Source organism: Oncorhynchus mykiss, chromosome 23 (assembly GCF_057628025.1).
Source record: "Oncorhynchus mykiss isolate SJ-2025 chromosome 23, ASM5762802v1, whole genome shotgun sequence".
Lineage (NCBI taxonomy): Eukaryota > Metazoa > Chordata > Actinopteri > Salmoniformes > Salmonidae > Oncorhynchus > Oncorhynchus mykiss.
Genome location: NC_143044.1, coordinates 64627902 through 64640999, shown reverse-complemented (window position 1 = coordinate 64640999; position 13098 = coordinate 64627902). Strand labels below are relative to the sequence as shown.

Below are 13098 nucleotides of genomic sequence, written 5' to 3'. Positions count from 1 at the left end.
TTGGTAATAGTATTGTATTGGTAATAATATTGGTAAAAGTATTGGTAATAGTATTGGTAAAAGTATTGGTAATAGTATTGCATTCATAATGGTTTTGGTAATAGTATTGTATTGGTAATAGTATTGTATTTATATAATAGTATTGGTAATAGTATTTGGTAATAGTATTGTATTGATAATAGTCTTGTTAAAAGTATTGTATCGGTAATACTATTGTATTGATAATAATATTGGTAATAGTATTGTATTGGTACTAGTATTGTATTGATAATAGTATTGTATTGATATTAGTATAGGTAATAGTATTGTATTGGTAGTAGTATTGTATTGATAATAGTATAGGTAATAGTATTGTATTGGTAGTAGTATTGTACTCTTATTAGTATTGGTAGTAGTATTGTATTCATAATAGTATTGATAATAGTGTTGGTAGCCAGTAGGGCTCAGGTCCTAGGGCTCAGGTCCTCCGAGAGAGAGAAAGAAAGAGAGAAAGAGAGAATTAGAGAGAGCATACTTAAATTCACACAGGACACCAGATAAGACAGGAGAAGTACTCCAGATATAACAAACTGACCCTTGCCCCCCGACACATAAACTACTGCAGTATAAATACTGGAGGCTGAGACAGGAGGGGTCAGGAGATACTGTGGCCCCATCCGATGATACCCCCGGACGGGGCCAAACAGGAAGGATATAACCCTACCCACTTTGCCAAAGCACAGCCCCCACACTACTAGAGGGATATCTTCAACCACCAACTTACCATCCTGAGACAAGGCTGAGTATAGCCCACAAATATCTCCACCACGGCACAACCCAAGGGGGGCGCCAACCCAGACAGGAAGATCACATCAGTGACTCAACCCACTCAAGTGACGCACCCCTCCTAGGGACGGCATGAAAGAGCACCAGTAAGCCAGTGACTCAGCCCCTGTAATAGAGTTAGAGGCAGAGAATCCCAGTGGAAAGAGGGGAACTGGCCAGGCAGAGACAGCAAGGGCGGTTCGTTGCTCCAGAGCCTTTCCGTTCACCTTCACACTCCTGGGCCAGACTACACTCAATCATATGACCCACTGAAGAGATGAGTCCTCAGTAAAGACTTAAAGGTTGAGACAGAGTCTGCGTCTCTCACATGGGTAGGCAAACCATTCCATAAAAATTGAGCTCTATAGGAGAAAGCCATGCCTCAAGCTGTTTGCTTAAAAATTCTAGGGACAATTAGGAGGCCTGCGTCTTGTGACCGTAGCGTACGTGTAGGTATGTACGGCAGGACCAGATCGGAGAGATAGGTAGGAGCAAGCCCATGTAATGTTTTGTAGGTTAGCAGTAAAACCTTGAAATCAGCCCTTGCCTTGACAGGAAGCCAGTGTAGAGAGGCTAGCACTGGAGTAATATGATCAATTTTTTTGGTTCTAGTCAGGATTCTAGCAGCTGTATTTAGCACTAACTGAAGTTTATTTCGTGATTTATCCGGGTAGCCGGAAAGTAGAGCATTGTAGTAGTCTAACCTAGAAGTAACAAAAGCATGGATTAATTTTTCTGCATCATTTTTGGACAGAAAGTTTCTGATTTTTGCAATGTTACGTAGATGGAAAAAAGCTGTCCTTGAAACAGTCTTGTTCTTCATATGTTCTTCAAAAGAGAGATCAGGGTCCAGAGTAACGCCGAGGTCCTTCACAGTTTTATTTGAGACGACTGTACAACCATTAAGAGTAATTGTCAGATTCAACAGAAGATCTCTTTGTTTCTTGGGAGAGCAGAGTTCTGTTCTGTTGTAGACTCAGAGTTCTGTTCCCTTGCTGATTGTCTGTCTCTGTGTTTGATTGTGTTTGCATGCTGGTTGATTAACGTGGTCTGGTGTGGTGATAAGCCCCTCTTGTGGTTCCAGAGAGACACAGGACAACCGGATGCTCCCGACTGTAAAGGACAACAGTGGCAGCCACGGCTCTCCCATCAGTGGCAAGCTGGAAGGCATCTACTTCAGCTGCAACACGGAGTTCAACACAGGCAAGCCCCCCCAGGACTCCCCCTACGGACGCTACCGCTTCGAGATCCAGGCCGAGGTCCTTTTCAACCCCAAGACCAACCTGTACTTTGGGGACTTCTACTGCATGTACACAGCCTACCACTACGTGATCCTGGTGCTGGCCCCAGAGGGCTCCCCAGGGGACCGATTCTGTAAGGGCCGCCTCCCGGCGCTGGACATCTTAGACAACTGCTTCCTGACATGCACCCAGGAGGAGGAGGAGGGGGGGCGGCTGGTGTTCCACCACGCCCAGGATGTGATTCTCGAGGTGATTTACACCGAACCCGTGGACCTGGCCCTAGGCAGCGTGGAGGAGATCCAAGGACACCAGCTCAGTAGCATGTCCACCATCAATGCTAAGAAGGACCCCAGTTGTAAGACCTGCAACATCAGCGTGGGACGCTAACCAGCAAACCGTGGGGAGGGAGGGGGCGTTGCTACGAGGTCCCTGCAGTTCTACGGAAAATAATACTTCTCTAACCCTATTGGCTGTGGTGATTCTCTAATCCTATTGGCTGTGGTGATTCTCTAACCCTATTGGCTGTGGTGATTCTCTAACCCTATTGGCTGTGGTGATTCTCTAACCCTATTGGCTGTGGCGATTCTCTAACCCTACTGGCTGTGGTGATTCTCTAACCCTACTGGCAGTGATGCTTCTCTAACCCTATTGGCTGTGGTGATTCTCTAACCCTATTGGCTGTGGTGATTCTCTAACCCTATTGGCTGTGGTGATTCTCTAACCCTACTGGCAGTGATGATTCTCTAACCCTATTGGCTGTGGTGATTCTCTAACCCTATTGGCTGTGGTGACTCTCTAACCCTACTGGCTGTGATGATTCTCCAACCCTACTGGCTGGTGTGACTCTCTAACCCTATTGGCTGTGGTGATTCTAACAGTCATATTATACATATTAACAGTCTAACAGTCATATTATACAGGTGCAATGTAATGATATGCCAAAGGTAACAACACCTTGACCAAGCTGCTAGAAACAAGCCGTGGTAACAGCTTCAACAAGGCATAATGGATTAGTATTACGTAACATGGTCTTGTAATGGAATGTGATTACTTGATCATTCTAATGTTATCTTGTAATGGAATGTGATTACTTGATCATTCTAATGTTATCTTGTAATGGAATGTGATTTCTGGATGATTCTACGGTAGTGATTAAATCCGATCGTGGGTTATAGGTATTGCGGTTTTTAAAGACAAGTTCCTATGGAGCTGACATATCCAGCGTTTACAGTGAATGGAATCTCCACGAATGAAGGAACAATACCTATAACCCGCAATGGGATTGAATCCCAGCCTGAAGCATGGCAGGTTGCAGCATTACACTGATGTCAGTCTGATGTCTTCACATCCTCGTTGTTGTCTGATGGGTTCTGTGTTATATGTGTTGCAATCATTAACAGAAACCACATTATCCTGTGTTCAACATAATAAACATCACAAAACAAAGATAGAAAATGTTATTTTTACTGTATAAAAAATAAGTGAACCAGACTTTGATCATAGCCAAAGGATAGATTAGAAACATTCTAAACAGAATAACTGTTAAGTCAGTAAATGCTAAATCAGTGTGTGGTAAAGCTAACATTCAAACTGGTAAGTCAGTAAATGCTAAATGAGCATGTGGTAAAGCTAACATTAAAACTGGTAAGTCAGTAAATGCTAAATGAGCATGTGGTAAAGCTAACATTAAAACTGGTAAGTCAGTAAATGCTAAATGAGCATGTGGTAAAGCTAACATTCAAACTGGTAAGTCAGTAAATGCTAAATCAGTGTGTGGTAAAGCTAACATTCAAACTGGTAAGTCAGTAAATGCTAAATGAGCATGTGGTAAAGCTAACATTAAAACTGGTAAGTCAGTAAATGCTAAATGAGCGTGTGGTAAAGCTAACATTAAAACTGGTAAGTCAGTAAATGCTAAATGAGCATGTGGTAAAGCTAACATTAAAACTGGTAAGTCAGTAAATGCTAAATGAGTGTGTGGTAAAGCTAACATTCAAACTGGTAAGTCAGTAAATGCTAAATGAGTGTGTGGTAAAGCTAACATTCAAACTGGTAAGTCAGTAAATGCTAAATGAGCGTGTGGTAAAGCTAACATTCAAACTGGTCGTGTATCAGAGGATGTGTACAACAGATCCTGACCAAGACACATGATCGGATAGAAATGTGTCACATTTAACCACAGCTGACTGTAGCACAACAATTCAACAGCTGATGTTGGTTGTCATGCAGAGACACAAAACAAGAGTGAATTCTACTGCAGTCAACTGTTACAATCTGACATGGTTCTGATTGTGGATTCTTGATGACAGGGCAGGCTTGCACAGAGTTGAATTTTGAGCCATTTATAGCGGTGTCTCATGCCGTACACACTTAGAAAACAAGGTGCTATCTAGAACCTAAAATGGATCTTAAGCTGTCCCCTTTAAAGAAACCTTTTGGTTCCAGGTAGAAACCGTTTTGGTTCCAGGTAGAACTATTTTGGTTCCAGGTAGAACTATTTTTGTTCCAAGTAAACTCTTTTGGTTGCAGGTAGAACCCAGAACTCTTTTGGTTCCAGTTAGAACTCTTTTGGTTCCAGGTAGAATATTTTGGTTCCAGGTAAACTATTTTGGTTGCAGGTAGAACCCATAACTCTTTTGGTTCTAGGTAGAACTCGTTTGGTTCCAGGTGAAACTCTTTTGGTTGCAGGTAGAACCCTTTTGGTTGCAGGTAGAACTCTTTTGGTTCCAGGTAGAACTCTTTTGGTTCCAGGTAGAACCCTTTTGGTTGCAGGTAGAACCCTTTTGGTTGCAGGTAGAACTATTTTGGTTGCAGGTAGAACCCTTTTGGTTGCAGGTAGAACCCATAACTATTTTGGTTGCAGGTAGAACCCATAACTCCTTTGGTTGCAGGTAGAACCCTTTTGGTTGCAGGTAGAACTCTTTTGGTTGCAGGTAGAACCCATAACTATTTTGGTTGCAGGTAGAACCCATAACTCCTTTGGTTCCAGGTAGAACCCTTTTGGTTGCAGGTAGAACCCATAACTATTTTGGTTGCAGGTAGAACCCATAACTCCTTTGGTTGCAGGTAGAACCCTTTTGGTTGCAGGTAGAACCCATAACTCCTTTGGTTGCAGGTAGAACCCTTTTGGTTCCAGGTAGAACTCTTTTGGTTGCAGGTAGAACCCCTTTGGTTGCAGATATAACTCTTTTGGTTGCAGGTAGAACCTATAACTCCTTTGGTTGCAGGTAGAACTCTTTTGGTTCCAGGTAGAACTATTTTGGTTGCAGGTAGAACTCTTTTGGTTGCAGGTAGAACTCTTTTGGTTGCAGGTAGAACTCTTTTGGTTGCAGGTAGAACCCATAACTCCTTTGGTTGCAGGTAGAACCCTTTTGGTTGCAGGTAGAACTCTTTTGGTTGCAGGTAGAACTCTTTTGGTTGCAGGTAGAACCCATAACTCCTTTGGTTGCAGGTAGAACCCTTTTGGTTGCAGGTAGAACCCATAACTCCTTTGGTTGCAGGTAGAACCCTTTTGGTTGCAGGTAGAACTCTTTTGGTTGCAGGTAGAACTCTTTTGGTTCCAGGTAGAACTATTTTGGTTCCAGGTAGAACTATTTTGGTTGCAGGTAGAACCCTTTTGGTTGCAGGTAGAACCCATAACTCCTTTGGTTGCAGGTAGAACCCTTTTGGTTGCAGGTAGAACTCTTTTGGTTGCAGGTAGAACTCTTTTGGTTCCAGGTAGAACTATTTTGGTTCCAGGTAGAACTATTTTGGTTGCAGGTAGAACTCTTTTGGTTCCAGGTAGAACTCTTTTGGTTCCAGGTAGAACTATTTTGGTTGCAGGTAGAACTCTTTTGGTTGCAGGTAGAACTCTTTTAGTTCCAGGTAGAACTCTTTTGGTTCCAGGTAGAACTCTTTTGGTTCCAGGTAGAACTCTTCTGGTTCCAGGTAGAACTCTTCTGGTTGCAGGTAGAACTCCTTTGGTTGCAGGTAGAACTCTTTTGGTTCCAGGTAGAACTCTTTTGGTTCCAGGTAGAACTATTTTGGTTCCAGGTAGAACTCTTTTGGTTCCAGGTAGAACTCTTTTGGTTCCAGGTAGAACTATTTTGGTTCCAGGTAGAACTCTTTTGGTTGCAGGTAGAACTCTTTTGGTTGCAGGTAGAACCCATAACTCCTTTGGTTGCAGGTAGAACCCTTTTGGTTGCAGGTAGAACTCTTTTGGTTGCAGGTAGAACTCTTTTGGTTCCAGGTAGAACTATTTTGGTTCCAGGTAGAACTATTTTGGTTGCAGGTAGAACTCTTTTGGTTCCAGGTAGAACTCTTTTGGTTGCAGGTAGAACTCTTTTGGTTCCAGGTAGAACTATTTTGGTTGCAGGTAGAACTATTTTGGTTGCAGGTAGAACTCTTTTGGTTGCAGGTAGAACTCTTTTGGTTCCAGGTAGAACTCTTTTGGTTGCAGGTAGAACTCTTTTGGTTCCAGGTAGAACTATTTTGTTTCCAGGTAGAACTCTTTTGGTTGCAGGTAGAACTCTTTTGGTTCCAGGTAGAACTATTTTGGTTCCAGGTAGAACTCTTTTGGTTCCAGGTAGAACTCTTTTGGTTCCAGGTAGAACTATTTTGGTTGCAGGTAGAACTCTTTTGGTTCCAGGTAGAACTCTTTTGGTTCCAGGTAGAACTCTTTTGGTTGCAGGTAGAACTCTTTTGGTTGCAGGTAGAACTATTTTGGTTCCAGGTAGAACTCTTTTGGTTCCAGGTAGAACTCTTTTGGTTCCAGGTAGAACTATTTTGGTTGCAGGTAGAACTCTTTTGGTTGCAGGTAGAACTCTTTTGGTTCCAGGTAGAACTCTTTTGGTTGCAGGTAGAACTCTTTTGGTTCCAGGTAGAACTCTTTTGGTTCCAGGTAGAACTATTTTGTTTCCAGGTAGAACTCTTTTGGTTGCAGGTAGAACTCTTTTGGTTGCAGGTAGAACTATTATATTTACTTCTGTCGTCACAAAGTGCTTTGAGAGACTGGTCAAGGATCATATCACCTGTTACCCTAGACCCACTCCAATTTTCTTACCGCCCCAATAGATCCACAGACGATGCAATCGCCTGCACACTGCCCTATCCCATCTGGACAAGAGGAGTGCCTATGTAAGAATGCTGTTCATTGACTACAGCTCAGCATTTTAATTTAAAAAAAGAAAAGTATTTCACCTTTATTTAACCAGGTAGGCTAGTTGAGAACACCTTTATTTAACCAGGTAGGCCAGTTGAGAACACCTTTATTTAACCAGGTAGGCCAGTTGAGAACACCTTTATTTAACCAGGTAGGCCAGTAGAGAACACCTTTATTTAACCAGGTAGGCCAGTTGAGAACACCTTTATTTAACCAGGTAGGCTAGTTGAGAACACCTTTATTTAACCAGGTAGGCCAGTAGAGAACACCTTTATTTAACCAGGTAGGCCAGTTGAGAACACCTTTATTTAACCAGGTAGGCTAGTTGAGAACACCTTTATTTAACCAGGTAGGCCAGTTGAGAACACCTTTATTTAACCAGGTAGGCCAGTTGAGAACACCTTTATTTAACCAGGTAGGCCAGTTGAGAACACCTTTATTTAACCAGGTAGGCCAGTTGAGAACACCTTTATTTAACCAGGTAGGCTAGTTGAGAACACCTTTATTTAACCAGGTAGGCCAGTTGAGAACACCTTTATTTAACCAGGTAGGCCAGTTGAGAACACCTTTATTTAACCAGGTAGGCCAGTTGAGAACACCTTTATTTAACCAGGTAGGCCAGTTGAGAACACCTTTATTTAACCAGGTAGGCCAGTTGAGAACACCTTTATTTAACCAGGTAGGCCAGTTGAGAACACCTTTATTTAACCAGGTAGGCCAGTTGAGAACACCTTTATTTAACCAGGTAGGCCAGTTGAGAACACCTTTATTTAACCAGGTAGGCTAGTTGAGAACACCTTTATTTAACCAGGTAGGCCAGTTGAGAACACCTTTATTTAACCAGGTAGGCTAGTTGAGAACACCTTTATTTAACCAGGTAGGCCAGTTGAGAACACCTTTATTTAACCAGGTAGGCTAGTTGAGAACACCTTTATTTAACCAGGTAGGCCAGTTGAGAACAAGTTCTCATTTACAACTGAGGCCGGGCCAAGATAAAGCAAAGCAGTGAGACACAAACATACAGTCAATAACACAATAGAAAAATCTATTTACAGTGGGTGCAAATGTAGAAGAGTAGTGAGGTAAGGCAATAAATAGGCCATAGAGGTGAAATAATTACGATTTAGCATTAACACGGGAGTGATAGATGTGCAGATGATGATGTCCAAATATATATACTGGGGTGCAAGAGGAAAATAACAATATGGGGATGAGGTAGTTGGGTGGGCCATTTACAGATGGGCTGTGTACAGGTACAGTGATCGGTAAGCTCCTCTGACAGCTGATGCTTAAAGTTAAAGAGAGGGAGATATGAGACTCCAGCTTCAGTGATTTTTGCAACACCATAGTACCCTCCAAACTCATCATTAAGCTTGAGACCCTGGTTCTCGACCCTGTCCTGTGCAAATGGGTCCTGGACTTCCTGACGGGCCGCCCCCAGGTGGTGAAGGTAGGAAACAACATCTCCACTCAGCTGATCCTCAACACTGGGGCACCACAAGGGTTCATTATCAGCCCTCTCCTGAACTCCCTGTTCACCCACTACTGCGTGGCCATGCACGCCTCCAACTCAATCACCAAGTTTGCAGACGACTCTACAGTGGTTGGCTTGATTACCAACAACCACAAGACGGTCTACAGCAAGGATGTGAGGGCCCTCGGAGTGTGGTGTCAGGAACATAACCTCTCATTCAATGTCAGCAAAACAAAAGAGATGATCGGAAACAGGAAACAGCAAAGGGAGCACCCCCCTATCCACATTTACGGGACAGCAGTAGAGAAGGTGGAAAGTTTTAAGTTCCTCTGTGTACATATCACCGACAAACTGAAATGGTCCACCCACACAGACAGTGTGGTAAAGAAGGCGCAACAGCGCAACCTCAACCTCTTCAACCTCAGGAGGCTGAAAAAATGTGGCTTGTCACCGAAAACCCTCACTAACTTTTACAGGTGCACAATTGAGAGCATCCTGTCGGGCTGTATCACCGCCTGGTACGGCAACTGCACCGCCCACAACCGCAAGGCTCTCCAGAGGGTGGTGCGGTCTGTCCAACGCATCACCGGGGGAAAACGACCTGCTCTCCAGGACATCTACAGCACCCGATGTCACAGGAAGACCAAAAAGAACATCAAGGACCTCAGCCACCCGAGCCACTGCCTGTTCACCCCGCTTCCATCCAGCCAGCAGGCGAGATCAGTACAGATACATCAAAGCTGGGACAGAGAGCTGGGACAGATCAAAGCTGGGACAGATTGATAAACAGCTTCTATCTCAAGGCCATCAGATTGTTTAAGAGCCACCAGTAGCACAGAGAGGCGACTGCCTATCTACAGATGAGAAGTTCGTTGTTCTCCTCCTGCTGTATATTTCTGTCTGAATGTTTCTATCTCGATGTTCAACACTCTGGCCTTTTTGTAGCGAGTCGGTTCTTCTGAGCGGAGAAATGACTACGCCTGGTTTGGACACGTTAGACGAGGAGATGAACTGCTAGCAGCCCCGTCAGTATGGCTCTCACTGGAACTGTCCGCCATCTTCCTTTCCGCAACGTCAACAGAGCGGAGTGGTTAATGTTTGTAGTGTTTTGTTGTGATGATGTATGTGTAGACAGTGACCCCCCGTCGCCACCTGTGGAACTACATTAAATGCAGAAGGCGCTGCTCAACTGAACGGTCCAGAAATAACTACGCTACATCTACACTGAGTGGACAAAATATTAGGAACACCTTCCTGATATTGAGTTGCACTCCCTTTTGCCCTCAGAACAGCCTCAGTTCATCGGGGCATGGACTCCAGGTGTCGAAAGACTTCCACAGTGATGCTGGCCCATGTTGACTCTAAGGCCCATGTTCACATAGTTCTGTCAAGTTGGCTGGATGTCCTTTGGCTGGTGGACCGTTCATGCTTGTAACATGTGGGAAACTGTCTGAACGTGAAAACCCTGCAACATTGCAGTTATTGACACAAACCAGTGTGTCTGGCACCTGCTACCATACCTGCTCAAAGGCACTTAAAACGTCATCCTCTGAACGGCACGCATACACAATCCATGTCTCTACACACACGTACACTACACACACATACACAATCCATGTCTCTACACACGTACACTACACACACAATCCATGTCTCTACACACACGTACACTACACACACACACACACTCCATGTCTCTACACACACGTACACTACACACACATACACAATCCATGTCTCTACACACACATACACACTCCATGTCTCTACACAAGTACACTACACACACATACACAATCCATGTCTCTACACACACGTACACTACACACACATACACAATCCATGTCTCTACACACACACACACAATCCATGTCTCTACACACACATACACACTCCATGTCTCTACACAAGTACACTACACACACATACACAATCCATGTCTCTACACACACATACACAATCCATGTCTCTACACACACATACACAATCCATGTCTCTACACAGGTACACTACACACACATACACAATCCATGTCTCTACACAGGTACACTACACACACATACACAATCCATGTCTCTACAGGCACATACACTACACACACATACACAATCCATGTCTCTACACAGGTACACTACACACACATACACAATCCATGTCTCTACACACACATACACTACACACACATACACAATCCATGTCTCTACACACATACACTACACACACATACACAATCCATGTCTCTACACACACGTACACTACACACACACAATCCATACACAATCCACATACACAATCCATGTCTCTACACACACATACACCATCTGTCTCTACACACACATACACAATCTGTCTCTACACACATGTACACATGGATGTTGTATTGTATATATGTGATAGTAGAGTAGTGTCCTGAGGGAACACAATGTGTTGTGAAAAGTGTTATGAAATGTAATGTCATTTAATATTTTTTATTGTAAATAAATGCCTTAATAATGCTAGACCGCATGAAGAGTAGCTGCTGCCTTGGCAGGAACTAATGGGGATCCATAATAAACCCCAGGAAGAGTAGCTGCTGCCTTGGCAGGAACTAATGGGGATCCATAATAAACCCCAGGAAGAGTAGCTGCTGCCTTGGCAGGAACTGATGGGGATCCATAATAAACCCCAGGAAGAGGAGCTGCTGCCTTGGCAGGAACTAATGGGGATCCATAATAAACCCCAGGAAGAGTAGCTGCTGCCTTGGCAGGAACTAATGGGGATCCATAATAAACCCCAGGAAGAGTAGCTGCTGCCTTGGCAGGAACTAATGGGGATCCATAATAAACCCCAACTAATGGGGATCCATTATAAATCCCAACTAATGGGGATCCATAATAAACCCCAACTAATGGGGATCCATAATAAATCCCAACTAATGGGGATCCATAATAAACCCCAGGAAGAGGAGCTGCTGCCTTGGCAGGAACTAATGGGGATCCATAATAAACCCCAGGAAGAGTAGCTGCTGCCTTGGCAGGAACTAATGGGGATCCATAATAAACCCCAGGAAGAGTAGCTGCTGCCTTGTCAGGAACTAATGGGGATCCATACTAAACCCCAGGAAGAGTAGCTGCTGCCTTGGCAGGAACTAATGGGGATCCATAATAAACCCCAGGAAGAGTAGCTGCTGCCTTGTCAGGAACTAATGGGGATCCATACTAAACCCCAGGAAGAGTAGCTGCTGCCTTGGCAGGAACTAATGGGGATCCATAATAAACCCCAGGAAGAGTAGCTGCTGCCTTGGCAGGAACTAATGGGGATCCATAATAAACCCCAGGAAGAGTAGCTGCTGCCTTGACAGGAACTAATGGGGATCCATAATAAACCCCAGGAAGAGTAGCTGCTGCCTTGACAGGAACTAATGAGGATCCATAATAAACCCCAGGAAGAGTAGCTGCTGCCTTGGCAGGAACTAATGGGGATCCATAATGAACCCCAGGAAGAGTAGCTGCTGCCTTGGCAGGAACTAATGGGGATCCATAATAAACCCCAGGAAGAGTAGCTGCTGCCTTGGCAGGAACTAATGGGGATCCATAATAAACCCCAGGAAGAGTAGCTGCTGCCTTGGCAGGAACTAATGGGGATCCATAATAAACCCCAGGAAGAGTAGCTGCTGCCTTGACAGGAACTAATGGGGATCCATAATAAACCCCAGGAAGAGTAGCTGCTGCCTTGGCAGGAACTAATGGGGATCCATAATAAACCCCAGGAAGAGTAGCTGCTGCCTTGGCAGGAACTAATGGGGATCCATAATAAATACAAATACAAAAATTGACTCAAGGCTTAAAATCCTTCTTTAACCCGTCTCCTCCCCTTCATCTTTAACCCGTCTCCTCCCCTTCATCTTTAACCCGTCTCCTCCCCTTCATCTTTAACCCGTCTCCTCCCCTTCATCTTTAACCCGTCTCCTCCCCTTCATCTTTAACCCGTCTCCTCCCCTTCATCTTTAACCCGTCTCCTCCCCTTCATCTTTAACCCGTCTCCTCCCCTTCATCTTTAACCCGTCTCCTCCCCTTCATCTTTAACCCGTCTCCTCCCCTTCATCTTTAACCCGTCTCCTCCCCTTCATCTTTAACCCGTCTCCTCCCCTTCATCTTTAACCCGTCTCCTCCACTTCATCTTTAACCCGTCTCCTCCCCTTCATCTTTAACCCGTCTCCACCCCTTCATCTTTAACCCGTCTCCTCCCCTTCATCTTTAACCCGTCTCCTCCCCTTCATCTTTAACCCGTCTCCTCCCCTTCATCTTTAACCCGTCTCCTCCCCTTCATCTTTAACCCGTCTCCTCCCCTTCATCTTTAACCCGTCTCCTCCCCTTCATCTTTAACCCGTCTCCTCCCCTTCATCTTTAACCCGTCTCCTCCCCTTCATCTTTAACCCGTCTCCTCCCCTTCATCTTTAA

The 13098-nt window shown here is 44.4% G+C and overlaps 1 protein-coding gene across 1 annotated transcript in view; it reads left to right on the top strand.

The window, feature by feature from the left end:
• phyhiplb (phytanoyl-CoA 2-hydroxylase interacting protein-like b) overlaps nt 1-3491 on the top strand; it is a 28558-nt gene extending 25067 nt beyond the window's left edge. Inside the window, exon 5 of the mRNA XM_036960370.2 lies at nt 1889-3491. Coding sequence (XP_036816265.1) covers nt 1889-2432 — 544 coding nt within the window. The 3' untranslated portion in view covers nt 2433-3491. The remainder of the gene's footprint in view (nt 1-1888) is intronic.
• The last annotated feature ends 9607 nt before the right edge of the window (nt 3492-13098 follow it).